At 36.8% G+C, this 23,822-nt stretch overlaps 1 protein-coding gene across 1 annotated transcript in view; it reads left to right on the top strand.

Moving 5' to 3' along the window:
- Positions 1-6,329: 6,329 nt before the first annotated feature.
- The window catches only part of LOC139718519 (uncharacterized), a 30,260-nt gene continuing 12,767 nt past the window's right edge, over positions 6,330-23,822 (top strand). Inside the window, exons 1-3 of the mRNA XM_071629991.1 lie at positions 6,330-6,430; positions 21,363-21,455; positions 23,043-23,152. Of these exons, the coding sequence (XP_071486092.1) occupies positions 6,330-6,430; positions 21,363-21,455; positions 23,043-23,152 (304 nt within the window). The remainder of the gene's footprint in view (positions 6,431-21,362; positions 21,456-23,042; positions 23,153-23,822) is intronic.

Raw genomic sequence — 23,822 nt, forward strand, 5'->3', positions numbered from 1 at the left:
TTGTTACAAAATTTGAAGACCTCCATCAGAGGATTGTTCGCGGATGTCTTACGATTGTCATTGCACTAATTACGCCTCTTGAAAGAAACCAGTTTCAACTCTCACGTGAGTTCATGTTTCATGCTAAAAAAAAAGTGTATTGCTATCCTCCATTCAATTGTCAAAGCAAAAATAGACGGCGTTTATTGTTACCTCTAAAATCACGCCCTGCCAAAGTACCTAGCTTAACCTCTGGGAGAATTTTTTTGATTTCCACATAGATTAATAAATTTATATGCACGTGGCAGGGTCTTGCTGGAATTGTGAATCATAGATGGGCGCACGCGTGCATATTACATACAGGGTGCAGAAAATTATAATGAGGGTACGCGAAAAGTAGGATAATGTCATTATGTTTCACCGCGTGTTCTTCTTGTTTCGTATGTATGATAACAACCGTCTTGACGATGAAGGGTTCCCAACGGATGCACAGTATATCAATATTTAATAGGTGTGAAATTATGATGCTTTCGATTTATGCTACTGATGCCGCCAAAGTACCACGTCGACTGTTTTTACAATGTGACTACGCAAATGGAAACGTATACCCAAAGAAGTGAAAGAAAGCATGCATATCGAGATTGTTGTTGGTTTTTGTTGGGTTTTTTTTTTTTTTTTGCTATCTTTGCCAAAAATGTTATCATCTTCCATGAAACATATCATGATGAAAAGAGCATGTGATCAAAATTATGACGATGTATCTGCCAAGCCAAGTATAAATTGGACATTGTTTTCTTTTGGAAATTCCCGTATAGCGGAAGTATGGTAGAGACTAGTTTATTTTTATGTTACCTGTAATGCCAACACCAGTTATTTCCCAGAGACTTTCCTGATTGATTCCTGATATTATATCCCACCCCGCTCCCCCCCCCCCCCCCCCCTCAAAAAAAAAAGTGCGGAAAGTAGTATCTATAAGCATGTAAATCACATTTCTATTCAAAAGTATTCTATGACACCGGTGAATCATGGTAATGATTACATGCAAAATATGGTTTTGTGGGTTTTTTTAATACAAATTTCATTACTCTATTATGCTATAGGTATTCAAAGAGTTTTGCAACTATTCATGAATCAAAGGGTGTATTATAGACCTTGCAATTCTAAGAAGAAAAAAATATACAAATTATAGTGGAGATTGTTCATTCAAGACGTCCGGTAGAGATTACAAGTGTAAAATTAATGTTTAACCACCCAACAATGCCCAAGATATTAAGTCAAGTATGAACCTCATATATGGTAATGTATTTGCAATATTCCGTACATTTTTTGTTGTTGTCTCTGCTTAGTTACATTGACTACTCTCCGAACTGAAAGAAACGACAACCCCAACCCCCAACAAAAACAAACAAAAACAAACAAAAAAAAAATCCCGAAAAAACTAAGAAAATATTTCATCTTGTTGACAGGCTAATCAATAGAATCACTATACAATGTTTGATGTCAAGTCTTTCAATAAAATCAATTGAATTCGCAGTTGTATGGAGGTAGAACAGTCTTGTTCCCCTAAAATTGTGCTCACCTAACTGTAAAAAGTATCAGGATAGGTGTGAGGGGGTCAAAAGATGGACGACAATGACCATTTTGTCTTCAATGTAGTGTTCACTCATGCATGACTTAACGCATCATTCTCATTTCATACAGAAGTTAGTCAGTAATTAGAGTAGAAATACTCCTGCCAAATTATTTTGCTCAAAACTTTTTCGTTTAAAAGTTATGCTATTTTACCTTCGTTGCTGTTGTTGTGCAAAGATATCAATGTAGTGGAAATCATCAAAGTCTTGAATGGTGACTGTATAAAGCTTACTACATGACCGGACTGGACAAATGAAAGCTGGGAACCATATATACATTGTAGTGGTTTCAGTGTCCTGTAACAGTGAGCCTACTTACTATTTTGAGTATAACCTGACACGTGTTACAGGCAGAGCATACAATAAGCTAACTCCGTAATTCCTTTGTTGCGAATGTCATTTGATGATCAAAATGGTTATTCATACGCCTCATGACCATGATGACACGAGTACATACCTATATCATATCATATCAGCTGCAGATTTCAAACCCCATGTGTCTCTATATCCATTGTATAATCATGTAATGTCATGAAATATGAAATAACAACTACCATTCTAATTAGACGTGATAAAAATGAAATGAACACATTGTGTTATACAAAAGATGGTTGTTATTAGTCTGGTCCGCTGTTGACAGTGAGATTTTGAAAAAACGGCTTTGCACTGTTGTGCTGTTTGAACTTAGCTCACACTGTTTTGTTTACACTGTTTAAGTTTGTAAGCACGTTCTAAAGCAATGTGTGCATTGTATGAATATTTGTTTTCAGTAAAAGAAATCATGAAGGAATAAATTGTTTCACTGCTTTCTTAATTTAATTATTTTTTATCATAAGGTCCTTTGAAGAATGGATTGCCACAACGTCCCAAATATTTCAAAGATGTACCCAAAACCTAACGCATAAACACACACACACACGCACACACACACACACACACACACACGCACGCACACGCACGCACGCACACATACGCACACACACGCACACACACATAATGAGGACGGACGCAATCACATATTTTACAGGCAGACGCATAATCGAAACAAAGCCTTTCAAAGAGCCCTTCAGTGTTTCATCTTTATGAGGTTGTCATGACTGTGTATAGTGGAGCCCGTGTGTGTGTGTGTGTGTGTGTGTGTGTGTGTGTGTGCGTGCGTGTGTGCGTGTGTGCGTGTGCGTGGGTGACAAAGAGATTACACCACCCTATAAAATCTCTTTGGTGTGTGTATGTGGTGTGTGTGTGTGTGTGTGTGATGCACTCTCTACCACTGCCGTCAGGAGTTTGACATTTCCGATAACGGGTTTCTTTTTCATGTATTGGTTGCTGTCGTAGCTTCCTGATACCTTAGATTTTTTTTTTTTGTTTCACTTTTGGGTCAGACATTGTATGGGACACCAGCGGGGCAGCGCCAAGAGTGACGTACGCACCGTGCATAAAGTTGCAGCCAGTTGGTACATACTTCCACCAGTGTTGAATATTGACTTACCTCTGACGGATTACTTTCCCCTAAAAAGAGTCGAGCCCTTTTCTTTGGAGTCTGCTGGTAAGGAACTGCTTTGGCATTGATTATTATGATTTATTGAAATGCAGCTTGTAATAGAACTAAAAACAAACAAATACAACTTTCGCCGAGTTCTACTGTCTCACTGTGCCATTTATATACGCGCATTTTTGATGGGACACTGGTTTTGATTTGAATGTACGTTCACTCCACTATAACCAAGCTTTACTGAAAATCCTTTTAGTTTTCCTCTGTAAATAATATTTTCAATGTGCAAGTTTAAAAAAAATATACTAACTTTATAAACCACAATATTGAATTCATAACGTTGCCATTAATTCATTGTTTTCTATAACTTATGAATAACTGGTATAATAATGATAATGTTAGACCCTTTTTATCTCATTGCTTAAGACCTCTTAATGATCGTCTAAAGCCAGGCAATCAAAATAAGTAAGATTTCGTTGTCGAACTTGGCCTAAGAGCAGTGTTTGAAATCTTTCTACAAATTAATGATCCCATGCACTAGTTATGTAACTCAAACACACACATACCAATAATTCATAGATACGCTTAACAATTTACTTTACGAACTTAGTTTACTGAGGGTATAATGGTGGTAGCTTATTGCGTACTCACAGATATGACAATGGCGGTGGAGTCAGGTATGTGCATTAGGCTACCGCAGACACGCAGTTGACATTGTGCGTTAGCTGAAGTCTTGTTTGTCCGGATTTTGTGGATAGGAAGTAGATTTTTTTCCTTTTCTTTTGTTTCAGTGCGTGCTGGCTCATGTTATTAAATGAGCCTGTTTATCCCGTGATTATTATGTTATCTGTGTTCGATTTCAAAAGGAAGTGCAGGGAAGTGCGGAAGGGGCATGTTTGTTTGCCGATAGTTTGCGTTGACGATGGAGAATAAAGGCATAATTTACCATTTGCAGATGAAACAGATGAAACAAAACCCAGCATTAATGCTTTAAAATAGTTCTAAAATGCATGTGAGTTAGGGATAGAAACAACCACTGTAAAAATTGAATCGTATAATCGATTTTAAGTGTTGTTAAATACACAGACTGTGAACAATAGTTATATTATTAAGAATGTTTCCAGACTAAACCGTCTACAGTTACGATTTATTGAGAAAAACACTGATATCTCCTTATATTTTAGGCTTTATTGCAAACATTTTATATGGTAGGATGTTTTGTGATACAACAGACCTGCACATATGAATCAAATATGATATCTTGAACATTTTTGAAATCACTGCTCCCAAAGGTAAACTGGACCTTTAAACTGGGAGAGGGCGTTGCTATGGCAACGGTTCATTTTTATCGCTGTGTTCCCAGCTAATCCATCATAGGAGATAAAGTTAGGTCATCCGCCATCTCCACCCACCCAGAACTATATTCTGGGTTATAGGCATGAAAGCCCTATGATACTTTCCAACTACATCCGTCCAGTTTGCTGGGGTCGACCCATGCTACAAAAATCTCCCCGGGAAAAATTATATAATTATGTGATACGTATATTGGCCAGTTCCCCAGACCTCAGCCAAAATATCATTTATTATTTTTCTGATGTGCCATAAGGACAGGTAAACTGGATGAGCACTGCATTGTTACTTCACATCAAGACCTATACACTTTGTATGGACATTGCATGTCAACAGAGGAATGGTATCGTCATATATTTCTAACTTGTATATAGGAGCCTACCTACATATCTGCCTTTTTTTTTCTTTGGATGGCACCTTTAGGGAGACAATCATATAGAATTATAAGCAATTCATTAAGGAGACATAAAACCTTTAAAAAAAGACATTTTTGTGTCTTAATTTTCAGGTGTGATATTCCATTCAATTCGCGTTTTACTGCTGACCACACTTAGTACACATTTTTTTTCACTGTCTGCGAAAGGTGCAATCTACATTATTGAATATATATATATTATATATATCCCTAGTTGGCACCTTAGGGAGACATATTGGGGGGAAGTGTCTTCATTAGGGAGACAACTGGTCATTTATAGGGAGACAATTTTCGTGTCTCCATTGCGTAAACTGCCATTGAACATGTATATAAAAATTTGCATATAAAACAAATGGAAATGTCTTCCAAATGACCCATCTAGGAGTATATATATATGTATATGTATTTATGTATATTCCAAACGAACTGTGAGGACGAAAATGACACCATGAGGTTCATGTAATACTTTTCTGGACCTCCATATACCTCGTCATCTGATAACACCTTTAATTGAATACGAAGTCTATGGTATTAAATGGTATAGGGTTAATTATCAAGTGAAAAGCGCTCTGCAATGATCATAAATCTGCTAGATGATCCAAGGCATAGCCTTAACTTGTTCAAGTGCGCCATTAATCTTAAAAAAGCGAAAATCAACGTTGCAACAACAATGAGATCGAGATAGTCGGGCAATAAGAGGCAAGCATTTGGCATGTTATTTTATTTCCCCACTTCACTACTGGCTGTGTCTACTATAATGGTACAAATTGGTTTGGTTCGCAAAGGTTAATGAGATACCTAAAACGATGAGTCGCTAAGCGAATGGGAAAAAAATGTTAACATTGTAGGTAAGCTATAGGAGTGAAATTAATCTCCCTATACATAGAAATGTCAGAAAACAAAAGAGAAATAAAATATGTCAAATCAATCAAACACACGGTTTCTATAATTATCATTTCTATGATAACCACCTATAGAGAATAATCATCATAAAGAATGGTTTGAGCAGCCCTATAGCACGACTTCATAGACTTACAGTATTTTTCACACTCTGCATTTATTCCTTTCAATTGGTCATTGCTGACACTGATTATCTTATATTGGATTTGAATGGTCTTAAATCCATCTTAAGTAATTTGCAATGCATCCTCATGATATAATAGTCACCTACAGAAGGTTGTTACACATCAACAGTGAATGACAATGATTTGAAGTCAAATTCCACTCCAAGTTAAAGCTGGCTTCGTAACAGTGTAAAATTGGATTTTAAGGGGGGGAAATGGTTTGTTTAGATTGTCTGCTTTAACTCGTATAGTATCGAATAGTTAGCATCTGGTGTTACCATGGTTACGTCTAGCTCATGAACACAGAGTGGAGATTAGATAAAAGATGCTCCGTGATATCCTGTGTGTGACTTTTTTTTTCTCTCTCTAATTTTTGATGCATGATAATGTAGGCGACCATGAGGCTGCTCAAGTACAGCGTTGGGCTGTTCGTCCTGCTTTTACTTTCTTTGGCGGCAAGCAGTGTGGCGGACTCTGGGCAATGCACAAGGGCAATCAGGTGCGTGTGTGACAACTTTTCTTCTTCATCTTCGCCCTCGCTTCTTCCTCCTACTCTCCTACTTCTCCTCCTCCTCTTCTTTGTTTTTATCATCTTGTGCATCTTCTTCTCCTTCCCTCGGACCTTCTCACTCTTCTTCTTGTCCTATTTCTGTTTTTCTTCTTTTATGTTCATGGGCATGATAGCTTCTTTCCTCGAAAAGCGTTTTTTTTTTTCATGAAAAGTAAATCGTACCCCTGAAATTGCATTATTTGAAATAATTATCAAAGGCAGCGTTTACCATTTGCAGGTGAAACAAAAACTCAGTTTTAGTGCTTCAAGATAGAAACAACCAATGTAAAAATTGGAATCAGAATAATCAATATTCGATAATATATTTCCCCCGAAATCGACATTTGAATGGGATTTATGAGAAATCAGTAGAATTCGCTTATAATGACTTGACACTTTATTTTTTTTTTGTTCTCTCTTGTCAATGTCCGACAGGACAAATAGGCACCACACATGCATTTCTTCTTTCCCCCTCATGTTCCTCTCTTTGTAAATACCCCCCCCCCCAACTCATTATTTAAATATTTGCAAGCATATAGATTGTGTGCACGGGGGTTGCAACGATTTTCAAGCTTTAAGCTTATGTTGCAATTCCTTTGCGTGTTCGTTACCTTGAATAATGTATAGCTCTCTTAGAGTTGTATACTATTTCTGTAACTGCTTCTTATCAATGTATACTGTCTTGGCTATATGAGATGTACTTGCATACATTTTGTATGCACTCCTATTTTGTGAACACACATGAAATTTTGAATAAATAAATAAATAAATAAATAATACTAAATGTAAAAAAATGTAAACAAAAGTTATAATAACAATATTTCTGGACTAAACCGTCTAGAGTTATGGTTTAGTGGGAAAAAAGGTATATATCCATGTATCTTAGGCTTTATTACAAAATTTTTATATGTAGGATGTTCTGTGATACAACTGACCTACACATATGCATCAAAACCAATATCTCAAAGCTCTTTTTGAACCACTGCTCTCTATGGTACACAACACCTTTAAGGGGGAACATGATATGTTCTGATAAGTGCGCAAAAGTGTTGACCTTTAGATGATATTAGGTGGTGATTTTATCTATTTAACTGTTGTTGTTGCTGTTGTTATTGTTTTTGTTATTTTGTTGTTGAACAACATGGAGAGATCAGATTGAATTAAGTTGTTCGCACGTCAGAAGAGACGAGAATCGGTCTTTTCCCCACCATCTACTTAATGCGAGCACATCATAATGTATCGGCAGCCATCCAACGCTACATATTTAGTCTGATCCTCGAGTATTTATACCTGTACATGTACTTCGGTTTGTACTGAGAAATCCGAAAGATTTAGCAGAGGTGAATTAACTCTACAAATCAAACAAGGAATCAATACTCGAAACAAACAAATAAACATAAAATAATTAATGCGGTTTTTTTTAATGGCTATAAACATTTAGGCTTGTGTAAGAAAATAAATAGAGTAGTTTTTACCACTCCTTTAAAATGACCAAACTTTGCAAAAGTACTTAGTTACTCTCCCATCACCGTTTAACTTCTCGTCATTGCTATAAATATATATGCTCACTTATCTAAATCATCCCATTGACAAATAACGACATTTATTTCCGCCCTATTGCCCGCAAACCTGACATATTGAAATCAACAGCGAACTCGGTACCATTAAAAGTAATTGCTGTACTTTCGTATTCACACAAGCACTGGCAAGTACTTACTCATGAGGGGATACCTCAGAAAGAATGACATAATTCACTCTTGATAAGACAGAGGGGTCGTGATTGATTCAGTTTTGCTTCGAGCTTCAAAGTAAGGGGAATGAAATGAAAACAGTCACAAAGGTAAACGAAGGCTCAAAGAAGTCAAAGGGTATACATGGTATAGGTGGTTTGAAATCCTAGAAATCGGGGCAGACCATTAAACACATATCCTCGTGTCACTGCCAGGAATTGGCTTCAGCTCAGTGGTGGTGGTGCGGCTTGCTTCGTAAAACCAGTAGTCTCACCTCCCTGGTAAAACGTAAGTGACGCCGTGTCGGCAAATCCAAGGGTATAGTTCCTTTTTTTTTTCAATTGGAGTTCATAGTAATACAGATCAAGCATCCGATCTTTTTCACGGAGCCCGAGCAGCAAAAAAAAAAAAAAAAAAAAAAAAAAAAAAAAAAAAACGAAACCCCGGTAACTACATTAAATTCTCTCCGAAAAAAAGAAAAAATATATATACATATCAATTTTATGATTATGTATATATATATATATATATATATATATATATATATATATATATATATTATATATACTTCTTGTCATTTCTTGTGCCCATGTTAGATAATTAATGGTTTATGTATAAATGTTTATCCTTTTATTCCGTCACCTAAGACCCCATTCTGCCACTGAAAACCAAATTCTTTTGAACCGGGCTGTCCGAGCAGAGGAATAGTCTCTGGTCTTGTAAATCAAAATCAAATCAAAATCAAATCAAATCGAGGAAATCTAAAACAGTGAAATGATAACAATAGTATAATATTGGTATATATTGGTGAGAACAGAGTTACTGAAAGTGAGGAAAAAGCATGATGTGATGAGTGTGGCATTAATGGTGGTGATCAAGTTAACGATGATGTCGTGGAATGATTATCAAAGAATAATGACGGCAAAATCTCTCTGTTTTACGATTATCATTGTACGTGGGAGAAAATGAGCCGCTGATTCAAGAGAACCAATATCAATTCACCACTCTCCAAATCACCATAGGCAACTGTCACCAACCACCAAGGAGAGTCCTACTTACCATAGTCTTTAAAACAAACAAAACCAAAAGGAAAAAAATCCAGACGGTGTCCAGAAAATAGACAAAGAGAATGATACAACCAAACACTCAACGCCTTCATCTTTCCGCCAGTCTTGTGTCTAATGAAATAAAAGCAGCGATTTATTAATGATTATTAATGAGAATCGTGATCACTGGTATACGCGTTGGTTGACAGGAGGGAGGTTGTCTGTGTCTGTGCATGCAAAATGAAGAAAGAGGAAATCACTCTGGTAGCCCACCCTCCGCCTTCTTGCTTCCGAATGAGTGATTACGTCACAATGGGGCCCAGTTGATACAATACGAACAATTTCCTGTCGTTGTGGAGTTTTCCCACGTGTTAGTGATTCAGAGAACTTGTCTACTGATATACAATGATGGATAATAGAAACAACCAGGCAGTCTAAAGCTGTATCAGTCTTGGTGGTGGAAGAAGGAGATAATCGATACAAAGTTCTTTAGAGAATGATATGATTCATATCTATATTTGTCATCAACTGAAGAAGTTATATTATTATCCGCAAATGCTTTCAAGTGATACGAGAATTCTTTCAAGTGGATGCGCCAGCACTGTTCAGTATTATTGTTTTAGCATATACCTCTTGACATGTCTTGACACACTGTCATGATCATGTATCTAACTGGAGGAGATTAGCAGGATAATTATACAGGACTAGAAACTTGCCTTAAAGAATCTGGTTTATTTGTTCGTAAGTAATTGGTTTTGTTTGTGTTATTTGTTTTTTTTTTATAGATAGTTACAGAGGTTGTTCTTTCTTTTTTTGCTTTTTTTCCTTGGTTTTGTCTTTGTTTGTTTGACTTTTTTTTTGCTATTTACTGTCCATGAATAAGATCGTTTAATGTGCCTTATTTGCACTATTGTGAATTACTAAATGAAAAACAGAAAGAACTACAGCCTGGGATTTAAAAGCTCGGCACTCACTTCATACAGGGCACGACAAATGAGGTGAAGCCAGTTCATGACAGCGATGATATTTTAATAAAATACTCCTGTTCTCTATAGCCTTATTCATAATTCGCTAGCCTCAAGAATTGGCGAGTTATAAGAATGGAAAGAATATGTTTGTTTGTTTTCGGAGAGAGTGTCAGAAGTTTTTTATTTTCATGCTGATAATCCCCCCCCCCCCATAAATAAGATTTTATGCTTGATCTGCATTATAACGAATACCATGGCAAGTGAAAAAAAAAAGGAAACTTACCCGGGATTTCTCGCATAGTAATAGCAAAAAAAAAAAAAGAAGACCCTAAAAATGACTTGCCTGTGTTATCACATTATTCTCGTATTTCCCCCCAAAAAAAGCATCTTACCCGCGGCGCATAAAGTAAGATGGACCAGCAATGGAATCGTTCATTAGTAGTCTTCTGTTTGAATGCTTTCACTTAGATTCAGTATCAATTTATACTAAATCTTTGGGATTCAATTCAATGTCGACAAGAAAGAAACAGCAATTCCCACCAACTAATCTTTTTGGAATTGTTATTTGGGCACTACGGTATGATGGAAAAGACTGTTGACTTTGAAACGGAGCTCCCGGAGGTTCCACGTTCGAGTTCTGCTACACGCATGTTTAAAAGGACGTTTTCACCCACAGCGTCCCTTTCTACCCGCTAGTAAAAATGAGTACCTGGGGATAATGATAGCCCCTATTACCCTAGCGTTGGAAGGTACCCATTTATACACCTTGGTTGAGAGGGACATGGTGGGTAAAAACATCTTGTCCAAGGACGTAAGCACTGGGCCGGATTCGAACTCGGATCCTCCGATCGGAAGTCGGGAGTTGTATCCACTATGCCACACTGAGCTAACACTAGCTTGAAAGCTACCCTAGATTAATGATACCATATTCATTATTTTTTTTTTTTTATCGTCGTCTTTGCTACAATAAAACATAAGCCTGGGGATTGTCAGAGGAAGAAGGGCCTGCCAATGATTAAAAACAATAATACTGATTTTCAAAGATAGTAAAAGAGGAACTACAGCAGTGTAAGGATGGTGTGACAGACCACTATGGGTTCAATTTCAGTAACCCTATTTGCCGAATTCCGTTCAAGCCTTCCCTCCTACAATAAAACTCGTCATGCGACGCCTTATATGCGGAGCTCATTACAAGCCCACACAAAACACTAGCCCTGGTGTTTTGGCTCGCCAGATATAAGTACGAGCTCATAAAGGCCAAACCAAAGCAGAATGGAGTACATCTTTACTTGAATAGCAGACATAATTGATCCTCTGAAATAAATGTCACCTAAGATCTGGGTATTAGCTTTAAATGGCTTGTGCTTCATGCCTTTGAAATCGAAGGACACATTTCGTATTGCACCTACTGTTCAATTGTGCAAGGAAGGAAAAACGTCACTCCTGTTTGAATGTTGTCAAACGTCAAGACAAGAGGTAGGGTTTTATATTATATATATATATATATTTATATGCCTCATATGTAGATTCCTCTCATCTGACTGGTTAAAAGTGGAGTCATGAAAATAGCTGTGCCCCATTTTTGATCAAAATGACGTCATGATTTACTGTGCCCGGGGCATAGAATCAACTGCGCCCTGTAAATATGTTTGGAGGCAGTCGCAACCCCGTACACATGGATCACTCATAATAATTATGTACGCACCAATGATACGACCACCGCCCTGTCGATCAGCGTTGATTACGAGTGCTGTAAAAGAGACTAGATGTAGGTTTCAGCAAGAAAGTTAAAGAATTGATTTTAAACTTGTTCAACAAAATTGTGATATCATAATAGCAAAGACATAATAAGCGTATGTATATGCCAATATCGTCACGATAAAGCCAATTATGTCAGTCGCATTCTTTACATCAACTTGGATTGTACTTCCTGGGTTTTCGACAAAACCACTTGCTTGTTTGTATTATTTTGTACAAACCATGCAAAAAACGTAGAGGGCTAATCAATGCCGTTATCACCAACTCTTATTCCCGTGAGTAGTTGCTGATACCAATATCACCATTTGGTGATAACACGTGAAACTTGCATAGTTTCTTTCTTATTTTATTTTTTGTTCTTCTTGGAGTTTCTGCCATTGTTTTTTGGCCAATTTCGCTATTTTTTTAAAAGTTCTTATAAAAGGGGACTTTTTCAAAGGGTTTCAACGATTTGTGGTTGCGGTGATGAAACACTTGTTTGTTTATTTGCTTGTTTTAGAGTTTTTAGGTTCTATCGTTTTTACCTGGAGTCACTCCAACTATCGAAGAGATATGATCTAACAGAATCTGCCCGCTGTACAAGTCCTGTGTACATTTATAAATTCTCTAACGTCTCTGTAGAAAATTTATGTGTAGCGTCACATCTTGTCATTTTACAAACACTACTTTGCAGCTAGTAATCACACCCTCGTACTCCTTGCAGGATCTTTGATGCTACTACCAGATTACAAACAATGACTGTTCTCAAAAAAAATTATTTTTGCTCTTACGTCATTTTTTTTTTACTTGATGGTGTAACACGATTGCACAACCAATTATGCTATAATTAATCAAAAAAAAAAAAAAAAAAACCTAATAGCTGGCCTGCATTGTTTAGAATATTTCTGCTTTCAGGAACAAAAACGACAACAGCAATACTATGCCAGCTATCTTGACAGCATCATGCCAGTGAAATGTTGTCAGAGTAGATGCCCTCCTAGCATAACAATGACACCTAATTATTTCTTAAGTTTTGTTCCGACATCACTATTTTTCAGGTGCGAGTTTCTTCAGTGTGTCTCCCTCTACAAATTAAATTTGTTAAGATCGCCACAGACGAACTTTAAATTAACAAACATGTCGGAAAAAGGGAACCAGTGGGACTCGGACCTGAACATTGCCCTCTCCCCTCTGAATAATAATTTTCTTCCATCACTATTTGTATTTAAATTTCGAAACTTAAAACAGGAAGGCCATCTCTTTGTGAGTGGAACGTCGAAGAGTGATTCTCCTTATTAGAATATTGCCATCACTATGTTTCGACAAACGTATAGTACATCTCTTGAGATATAATGCGCACGTAGCTTCTCACTAACCCTATCTCAATAGACTTTCACTTGAACATCCATTTCACATCCGTGTAGGCGTATATAACGGAAATGAGCACACGGAGTCAACGTTGTGTCATTTGCTCATGTATTATGTGAATGTTACTCTCTGCAAATATCCAGTTTGAAACTCAGTCACAGGGAAATTCCTGTCCCATAAAAACCTAATGGAACGTACTTCATCTCTCATTTTATATGCAACATGACGGACAGAACATAATCACCTCTATTGACTGTCCTTCCGATTGAGATCAGTGGAGGAAAAACAATTCTCATTCTCTACACTTTCTCCATTACTTGCCAAGCGTTTGATTTCTGTATAGCGATCAAAGACATTTTTGCGCACATACACCTCGCGTTAGCGGAATATATATATGATATATATATATATATATATATATATATATATATATATATATATATATATACATATATATATATATATATATATATATATATATATATATATATATATATATATATTGTTTTATCTTCCCCCTCTCTGGTTCTGTTTCTTTCATCTGTAATATTACTTTGTACATTGCAGGTGGCATAAAGCAAATGCAGAGCTCCCAACGAGGAGTCTCGCACCACCAAACGTAGAATTTAACGGCCATCAATATTATAGCAAAAACACATAGCCACGTTCAGCCTGAATAGGAGAAAAAAATATGTACTGATTCAACTGTTCAACTCGTGTTGGTGGTGATGACAGCCTGCTGTACCATATAACTTTCACGCACACATGACTTATTTCCTGAGAAGGCGGTGTTTTTTTTTTCCACTCGATGCCAAAACAACAGCAACGAAAATACCCTCTTATGCCACTTCCTTCCTATTACACTGCGTAACTGGCAGTTCGGCTGAAGTGTCCTTTCAATGCAAACTAACGAATAGACCATCAAAAGCGTGTTCTCTGATTTGAAATAGACATTTCGTTCATTTCATCCGATATCATACGCACATTACAAAACATTTCTACAGTTTTACGATTCATTTAGATGTAATAGTTTTAGTTCTCTCTTTTTTCCCCTTAACGGTATAAAATAATCAAAGGACAGATAGTATACAAAAAGGTAAAATTTGCAATCACTAAAGGCATTGTTTATCCCTTGACAGCACCGCCCAAAACATGCCTACGAAAATAGCAAACAGGAAAGTAGCGACAGTGCAGCTAAAATCATAATGTGAACGAGGAAAAGAACAATACAGGAAACCGACATCATGAACAGGGACATGTGATAGAACAAACAACAGATAATACATGAAAATCCATGATCGATACCAAAAGATGGCAATACTATAAGATATGCGTCTTATAGTCCCAGTCTTTACAAGAACTAATTCTACAGACTGTACACTGTAAAAAATTTGTTTAGTTTCTAAACACCTAACTAAACACTTTTCTGTGACAGTTTAAAACACTGCGACGCGTTTATATATTAAACATGTTTAGAAACTAAACACATGCTGTGTTTATTTTCAGCACACCCTAGGTGTTTATCACACACACATGTTTATGTTTTAAACGGTTCTGATGTTTAAAAACTAAACACCTGCTGTGTTTATAGCCTAAACACCAAACGTTTACACCATAATCACTCACAGTGTTTAAATACTAAACACCGCACAGTCACATAATCACCCACAATGTTTAAAATCTAAACACTGAACCAAAAAATAAACATGACGCACTGTTTACTATGTAAACACTGCGACATGTTTATTCGCTGTGACAGATTAAAAACACTGCGACATGTTTATTTGCCATTTTAGTGTTTATTCTCAGAACACATGTCTGATTTTTAGATCGATCACAAAATTGCATACACTAAACATGTGACATGTTTACATATTAAACATCGCAATTTCTCAGTGTTTATATGATACATGTTTACACCTTATACATGCTGAGTGTTTATATGAGACATGTTTACACATCATACATGGTAATTTCCACGTGTTTATATGAGACATGTTTACACATCATACATTCATACATGATAATTTCTACGTGTTTAAATGAGACATATCATCATGCGTGTTAATTCCCATGTATTTATTAGTGTACAGTGGATTGTTTCCACTTTTTTTTTGCATGGAATGGGATAAACGCATAACATTATATAGAATTTACCCAGTATGTACCAAATCATCAGCACACTTATATCGCATAATACCAGGGAAGACCTGGGTTAGCTTTCACAAACATTTTGGCTACAAGAGGCAAAGGCAATTCTCTGAATGCAAGTTATCAAAACATCAGTCAAACTTGGGCAATATCTAATGAATAATAAGTTAAAATCCTTTAAAGGGGAAATCGAGTCCAATATATGAGATAGTCTGATAAAAAAGAGTAAAATCTGACAAGTTTAACAGTAAAAATTTGAATGAAATCGGATGAAAAATAAGGAAGTTATAAAATTTTGAAGTTTTGCTAATTTCTGCAAAGCAGTTAAAAGTGGATATGAATATGCAATGAGTGAGTTGACCATGCCAAAACCTCACAATTTTTCATTGATCGTATACAAAAAAAAATGATGAAATTCAATGTTTCATGTTAATGAAATGTGAAACATTATGGTATTGCTGGTTGAATAACTTCAGAAAAGTGATCAGTTAGATATATCAGGACTTGAGCCTCGGGAATAATTGCGTTTGAATGAAAAACTTGAAATTAAGTAAGTTGTGAGGGAATGACATGCCCACGTTGCCATTTGCATATTCATATCAACCATTCAAGAACTGTTTCCTCAAAAATTAGCGAAACTTCAAAATGTCATAACTTCCTTATTTTACATCCGATTTCGATCAAAATTTTACCAATGAACTCTTGATTCACTCTTTCTTATCAGACTAACATGTATTTGGACTGGATTTCCCCTGTTAAATATTGCCATGTTTTGCTATACGACACCATACTGAGTTAAATGCAAGATACCTGGGAGTCACTGGCCTGTACACGAAGACGTAAATGAAATATCTCCTATACACACAGTAAAATTTGTATATGCAGAAATGGCACACAACTCATTTTGGAGAAAAACAAATATTGCATTTAACAATTACTTTTCAGTCACATGTAATTCTTGGCCTACTTTCAAGAATTGCCGTCTTTCTACTGTATTCAGAACTAATTCTTAGTATTGTAAAACAAACTAATAAACTTGTTGATTGTGAATTGCAACTCGACGCTTCGGAACCTTGACATGTATGTAACACCTCCAGGCACATAACTGCAGGTCTGTGAACAAATACATGCCGACCTTAGAGTTGCATCAATTAATGGCAAAGTGCTTTGGGGTGTACCCGAACCAGATTAGGCTCACGGCAAATTATACCATGCACAACACTATGGTCGTATTGGTACTGATCAGGGAGTGTAGATGATGCACTCCATCATAAAGAGACCAAAAAAAAAACAAAAAAAAAATGTTTTCACTGTATTTAGCCTGTGGTGAACATCTGCACTCCCCTGATCAGTACCAATAATGGAACTTAAATACATACATGATATCGTTCTTTTCACTGCGACGATCACTGAAAGTACATGTAGGCTAACAGTACTGTACGGATTTTTCACTTTTGCTATTTTGAGAGAAATATTAGAATGTGAGTGGATATCAAGGGGTGAGTGAGAAAAAACTTCTACCTTGCTAGAACCATGGAGAAAGAAGTGAAACTCAATGGGTATACATGAATAGTCTATTAGAGTCTAATCAGTCTCATCATACTCCACATAATCATGGTATGGAGGGCTACTTTCAATCTCGACACAGCAGAATTTTTGGTAAAGACAAGAGGATATGAACAAAGAAAAAATAATGCATTGCAACTGGAGGCGGGAGGGTATGCAAGGCTGTCATGAACACGCGATGTGATCAGCAAGACTCCTCCCTTGTCAATTTGTCAGTCAGTTGCAAGACTCCTCCCTATTCTCCACACATGTTGTACTACATTTCTAATACCTCTCTCCATGTGACCGATTTCAAGAATATCTCAGAAAGAAAATATTAACTACCGAATACTGCATTTCCTATCAGGTCTACAAGAAAATTGCAAAGAATTCCAAACAAATGCAACTACTGGCCTCTTATTTGCGTCCAATATCTGCTGATTGTATTGGAAGCACCTGAGGGGAAAAAAATGAAATGGCGGATATTTTGATTTGATTTGTTTTGATTTCTATATTCCTTTTTGCACAAGAATATAACAGAAAGCCAATCGAACAAAGTTCTTGAGTAATATCTTAACAGTGAATTACAAGGACATTGGTTAATGAATAAAATGAAGTGAATAAAACTGTTTTTCTTAATAGTACAAAACGATTTCGAGAGAGTGTCTTTACATATTAGATAAAATTACAATTTTACGTACCAGCTGTTAAAAAAAGACAATTACACATATCTATGAGCAATAAGAATGCAGGTGACCATTATCGTAAGCACAGAGGACAATAGAATCGCTTTGTTTTGGATATCCCTGCCATTTCAAAACCAATTTTCATCAAAAAAGCATTGAATTCATCTTCGAATTATATAGGCCCCCTACCTTCATATTTCTTTAGAGGTTCGTCATTATGTAACACACACGCATTTACACACACACGGAGAACTGAAGCCCCATCGCATACAAAACCCTATCATCCCCCATATGATTTACTTTATTCTAGTATACAGGTTTAGATGCACACTGTCAGTGAAGAAAAAAAACAACAATAGAAAGGTTGCTCTAACAGGTGGGATGCCTCCTAATAGGTCTGTAGTGCATCATGACGATGTGAGACATCACATGGCTAGCGGGAAAAAGATTATTAACATTCAAAATTATTATCCATGGTTCATTTCCTTCATATGGCATGCAGGCCTATAGATATACTGTATATCAGTATATTTTGCGATGTCCTTGTAATCCTCATATGTTTGCACTTTTACACGGGTTGTATAGAAGTAAGCGCATGCATCTTTCAGTCTAATCCAGACAGGTTTGGCGTGATCCCTGATCAATTCTTCCATGACGTACTGGTGCTGGTAAAAAGAAATGATTACACAAGGAAAACAAATCAGGTGGCTTTGCAATACAATGGACTTAACTGCTCCCATAGATTCTGAAAATGAATGGATAGCAAAGAAGTTGACTGAATCCATAAGCAAGTTCAAATTAAAAGGAATGACAGAATCCCTTCATCACATTAGCATTTAGTGTCTTGCGTCAGTTTTTACTTACTTTGCTGAATTTTCTGGAAATAATTCAAGTCTTTTTGTTGTTACTGTTGCTTCTTTCTTAGTCATCATCATTATCAAGCAGAGTTACGACCATTACTGTATCCTTTGTCTCTTGGGTGAAGATTTTCACATCTGTAAGTTACACTTTCAACAATATTTGCAATAAATCAATTTTCCATATTTATTTTAGCTAATGGATTGGATTCAGGAGTCAGGAGTACATAATTCCCCCCCCCCCCAAAAAAAAAAAAACCAAACAAACAAACAAACAAACAAAAGAACTTAAAGCATCTAAAATCTGCATTTTATAGAAACTCATTATACATGCCCTTTAAGTACATAATATTCATTGATTTGGCTCTGCAATTTTGAGTAGATTACTTACTTGATTTCCACTTTCCACATGGGTAGTATACAGTGATGTACTATCCCCAGTTGATTTACTCTGCTGACTGCACCATGCCTCGTTCTCTGCCAGCAGAGGTAATGTCTTGCAGAATTTATACAGTCGTCAGGACATCATCGTCACCCACTTTGGTGCCATCGGCATCCCTTTCCAAGACATCCTAATGGGCTTTACATTCAATTTTCACCACCTGTTGAGTTATGAAGAATTTACAGGGAATAAAACTGAATTTCACTCAAAATATAGAGTCTAGTCACTAACTCATCGTCATTCACATGAAAGATACTTCATAACTTCGTAAAATTAAAGTTACAGTGAGTTTGCCCGCTTGGCCGAGTTTACCCATAACTACGGTACCGGTAATCTGTAGAGTGTAGGCCTATTGTATTGATTGTAACGTTAACAACACTAACACGTTACAGTTAGAGCGTTCCCCGTTCTAACGTTAGATTTAACAGTTAGAAATAGAAAACTAAAACAAACGAGCAAAATCTTTAAGGGCGTAGCCTATTTCTACGCCTACTACAGTTTTACATTAAACGAGGGCAATTTTGCAATAAATCTTGTTATTCACCGACTTAGCAGACTTACCGCTTTCATGCAGACCGGCCAGGCTAGAACTTTATCGCTTCAACGCCATCTTAGCTAGATCCGCTCCTTTATGCAGTAATACAACAGCAGTGCAGTCGATCGAGTCGTATTGTACAGTGTATGTAGTGGACATAATACCAAGCCTAGAACGAATGCGCACGTACTGTAGGCCTACGCACATCACGCTGCTAGGGCAGCACCAGCCAGCCAATCAGACAGATCCATCCGTACAGCTAGGTACGTACGCGCACATCTCCTTTCCCGCCAATTGTGCATTGATTATGGTCATAATTTATGCATAGCACGAGTGTGCGCTAGAAGCGCACGCACAGGGCACCACTGCGTGCGTTGTGGCCGCGGCCGTCATGTCACATGCGCTGCTGACTTGTAGAGTACGAGTATCACAGTGTTTATGTTAAACATGTGCGGTGTTTAGAACGTGTTTACGAGGCGTTCTAAATGTAAACGCGTCTGTTTACCCTGACAGTAGAAGTGTTTAGGCCTAACCAACAAACATTTGGGTAATGCCCTAAATCATGAACGAAATCTTTAACAAAGGCAACTCCCATTTTTCTCTAGCAGTTAAAATATAGGACTGTACATGCGAAACAAAAATTTAGATTTATTACAGTTGTATTACATATTTTTAGGTTATCCTTTTCCCTTATTGATTAGGCATTTCCATGAAAGGCCTAAAACATGAATTATTTCATAGTGCATCTTGATGTCGTAACAGTTTCCACTTTCTCGTGATAAAAGGAAACTACGAAATTGCAATTGACACGCCATTTCCAACACTTCTCCATATATATATGGACATATTGAGATTAACATAGCGTGACCAGAATAAACACTCCAACTAAACACTCCAAGCTAAACACTTTAACTCTCAATACTTTACACGTGCTATACACACCGGGTGTTTAGATGTTAAACAAAGTGTTTAGATTTGTAACGCTGTGTTTAGTTCATAAACATGTCGCATGTCGCATTTTTTACAGTGTACATTTGCACGCACTCAAGAATCAACTCTACAAAATAAACCTGTAGCAGAAAGCATGCTGGTTTTTTTTTTTTTTTTTTAATCTACGCCAAACAACGTTTGTTTTGTTTCATAATGATAAGTTCGTAATATATGCGATATTATCTTTACGGGATATTGTTATGCATGAACATAATTTTTCTTATTGTATTTTGTGGTGTATGAGTGTTGTATGATACGTTACATTTGTTCCAATCATGTATTTGATAAAGGAAATAATGACCAACGAAGATATTATGGCAACGTAAGTGCTTACTGTTGATAGTTTGTGTACGGCCGTGCACGCTCTTATCTGTATGCTTTTATATCTTGTTTATGTGTATGTATACTTAAGGCGCGTGCTTGGTGCATTTGTACTATATACTACCTCCATTCCACAGGAATTTTATCTCATCGGTCACTCATCGGAAGCAAAGATCGTTGCTTTCGGCCACCCGCCGAAGTGTATCGGATCGCAGTCTGATGAATCCGACTTGGTCGGTCGACTATCAGGTCAATGTCAGACATGTCGCCCGTGATTCTCATCGGACGATCTTGCCTCATCAGATCACCGCCCATGTCTGACACTGACCTGATGTTCGACCAACACAAGTCGGATTCATCGGACGGCGATACAATACACTTCAGTGGGTGGTCAGAGTGATAAACTTAGCTTCCAATGAGTGACCGATGAGAGAAAATCTCTGTGGAATGGAGGTATCACTCTAACGGTCTGTGTCTTACTGTTTGTCTCCTTCGTCCTACACAGCCGTGGCATCTCCTACACTCAAACATTCAAGACGTCCGCGACGCAAAAGTACTACACGACGTGCGTCATAATATTTAAGTGCACAAGATACAGGTATGTATGAGACCCAACCACCTTGGACGACAAGGTACAACAAGAAAGCAAATGGTAACAAACAGATAGATAACAAAAATTAAACGGTAGAATAGATAAAATAGTAGCGACATTTTCAGGCCGGAAAGTCAGCAGATAAAATTAGGGAATTCTCCGTGTTGTAATAAATAAAAAAAAAATGAATAAATAAAATAAATAAATATATATATATATATATATATATATATATATATATTATATATGATTTTTTCCAACTGATATCTATTTATTACACACAGACGCTGAACTTTCTTATTTTGATTATATATATATATATATATATATATATATATATATATATATATAAACAATATGGCATAGTATAATACCTGGATTTTAAAAAAAAAATCGAGGCAAAGACAATCTCTCGCAGCAGTGAATTGCATATATTTTTCTGGGAACCATTGCAAGTTTCGTTAAAGGGAAATTTGTGTCACGAACAAGTTTGCCGGAAATGAATAACAAACAGACAGTCATCAGTGTTTCGCATTCCGGGTTTTGTTTTCACCGTTTCAAATGAAATGCCCTCGATCCAATAAGATGCCGATTTATGTATATTTTCAGACTATTCGTTTGCTATTTTTCTGTCCAGTTGAGAGTATTTTTCTGCAAAGTTGAAATCTATTTGCAAAGACTTGCGATAACTTGGGAGCATTTCAGTAATCTTTTATACTTTTTTGAATTGCATAGGTGAAAATGTTCGACTGTTGCCAAGATTCTTTTTAAAATTCAGTCGAACAGTCTCTTCATGCGGGAAAAAAATCATTCAACTTCATGGTAAAGTGTGCAGTGTGGGAAATACTTACCACAGAGGGTATTATCAATAGCTACGTGGAAAGTAAACACGTAATTTATCAACCTTACTCTTATCACCATACGCTGAACACAAGGAGATCGCATTTGAGTGTTCCATCTCGAGGACCGTCATCAGTATGTTTACAAAATTCCCTGAACATTTCTCTTATGTAATGTGGAACTGTAACATGAGGGAGTCTCCCCATGGCTTCATTTCCTGCATTGGCGCAACAGCGTTTACTATTTTTTCTTATATTTTGTTTATTGCTTACTAGGACAAGGCCAAATATGTCTGGCATCAAATTTAATGAGTAATGTCTTATTCCCTTTGAATGTACATTCCCTTATATAGGCATGTGTGGTGGTTTCCAAATGCAAAATAAATCAACTTTCATTTCCATTTTTCTGTCAGTAGCAACTAATTTTTGCCTTCATGGATTGCCGGAACACATCAAATTACACCCACGTTTCCCTTGCATCCGTTATTCATATTGGCCTTCCTAGCTTTCGTATGAAAAGTACAGGAAGGCACTGAGATACCAGACAGATCAGACGGAATTGCAGCTATCCCTACTATACTCAGTATTTGGTATTTTAAAACCTGTGAGCCACACTGTTTATAGTTCCTTTTCTTTCCTAGAGGGAACAGGTAGTGACACGTACACTTTGAAGCTAAAGAATTCTCATCGAATATTTGGGTATTATCGTTCTTGTAACGAAAAATTCTTTTTGGGACTTTTATTTTGTTAATAGGACGGTGTATTCTACCTCCACCCGCCAGAGCTATCGCGTGGGTTACGTCGCCGACTCCGTGTGCTGCCCTGGATGGCAAGAGCAGGACGGCAGGTGCATAACTACGATGTGTAAGTTTGTCGTTTGTCTCGATGCATTCGTTTGATTAGTATTATCATATCATGATTATTACTTCATTGCATTGATATGATAATATATCATATTACATTATATTGTATTATTATATGATATCATAATTATGCTGCAATATATTTCATCATGTTACATTATGTTATATATCATATCATAAAATATGTTGTACAACATGAGATCATTTTCAATTCCTTTTTCTCCAGCAATATCATCAAACATTTAATAAGTATTTAAATCGGTCAGCCACAGAAAAAAAAAATAGTTTAACCCTTATATCGTCCCAACTTGACTTTGGTAATGCACTTCTGTTTCAGCTACCACAATCTCAACTTTCAATGTTACAAAAACTGCAAAATTTGGCAGCCCGTATTGTTACCCTTACCAGATGAAATACTCGCATTACCCCTGTTTTATCTTCACTGCATTTGTTACCCGTTGCAGTGGCGGATCCAGAGGGGGCGCAACCGGCGCACCGGCGAACGCCCCCCCCCCCCTTTCTTTTTCGTTAAAAACAGAAGAAATAAAAAGAAAAAAATGAAATGAAACCCGGAAGTGGCACGAGAAATATTAGTCACGCCCCCCCCCCCCCCCCTTTACAGAATTCCTGGATCCGCCCCTGCGTTGAGTCTAGCATTGTATTTAAATTAT

Source organism: Diadema antillarum, unplaced genomic scaffold (assembly GCF_040938485.1).
Source record: "Diadema antillarum isolate AM-2024a unplaced genomic scaffold, OU_Dant_1.0 scf00000095, whole genome shotgun sequence".
In the NCBI taxonomy this organism is placed as follows: domain Eukaryota; kingdom Metazoa; phylum Echinodermata; class Echinoidea; order Diadematoida; family Diadematidae; genus Diadema; species Diadema antillarum.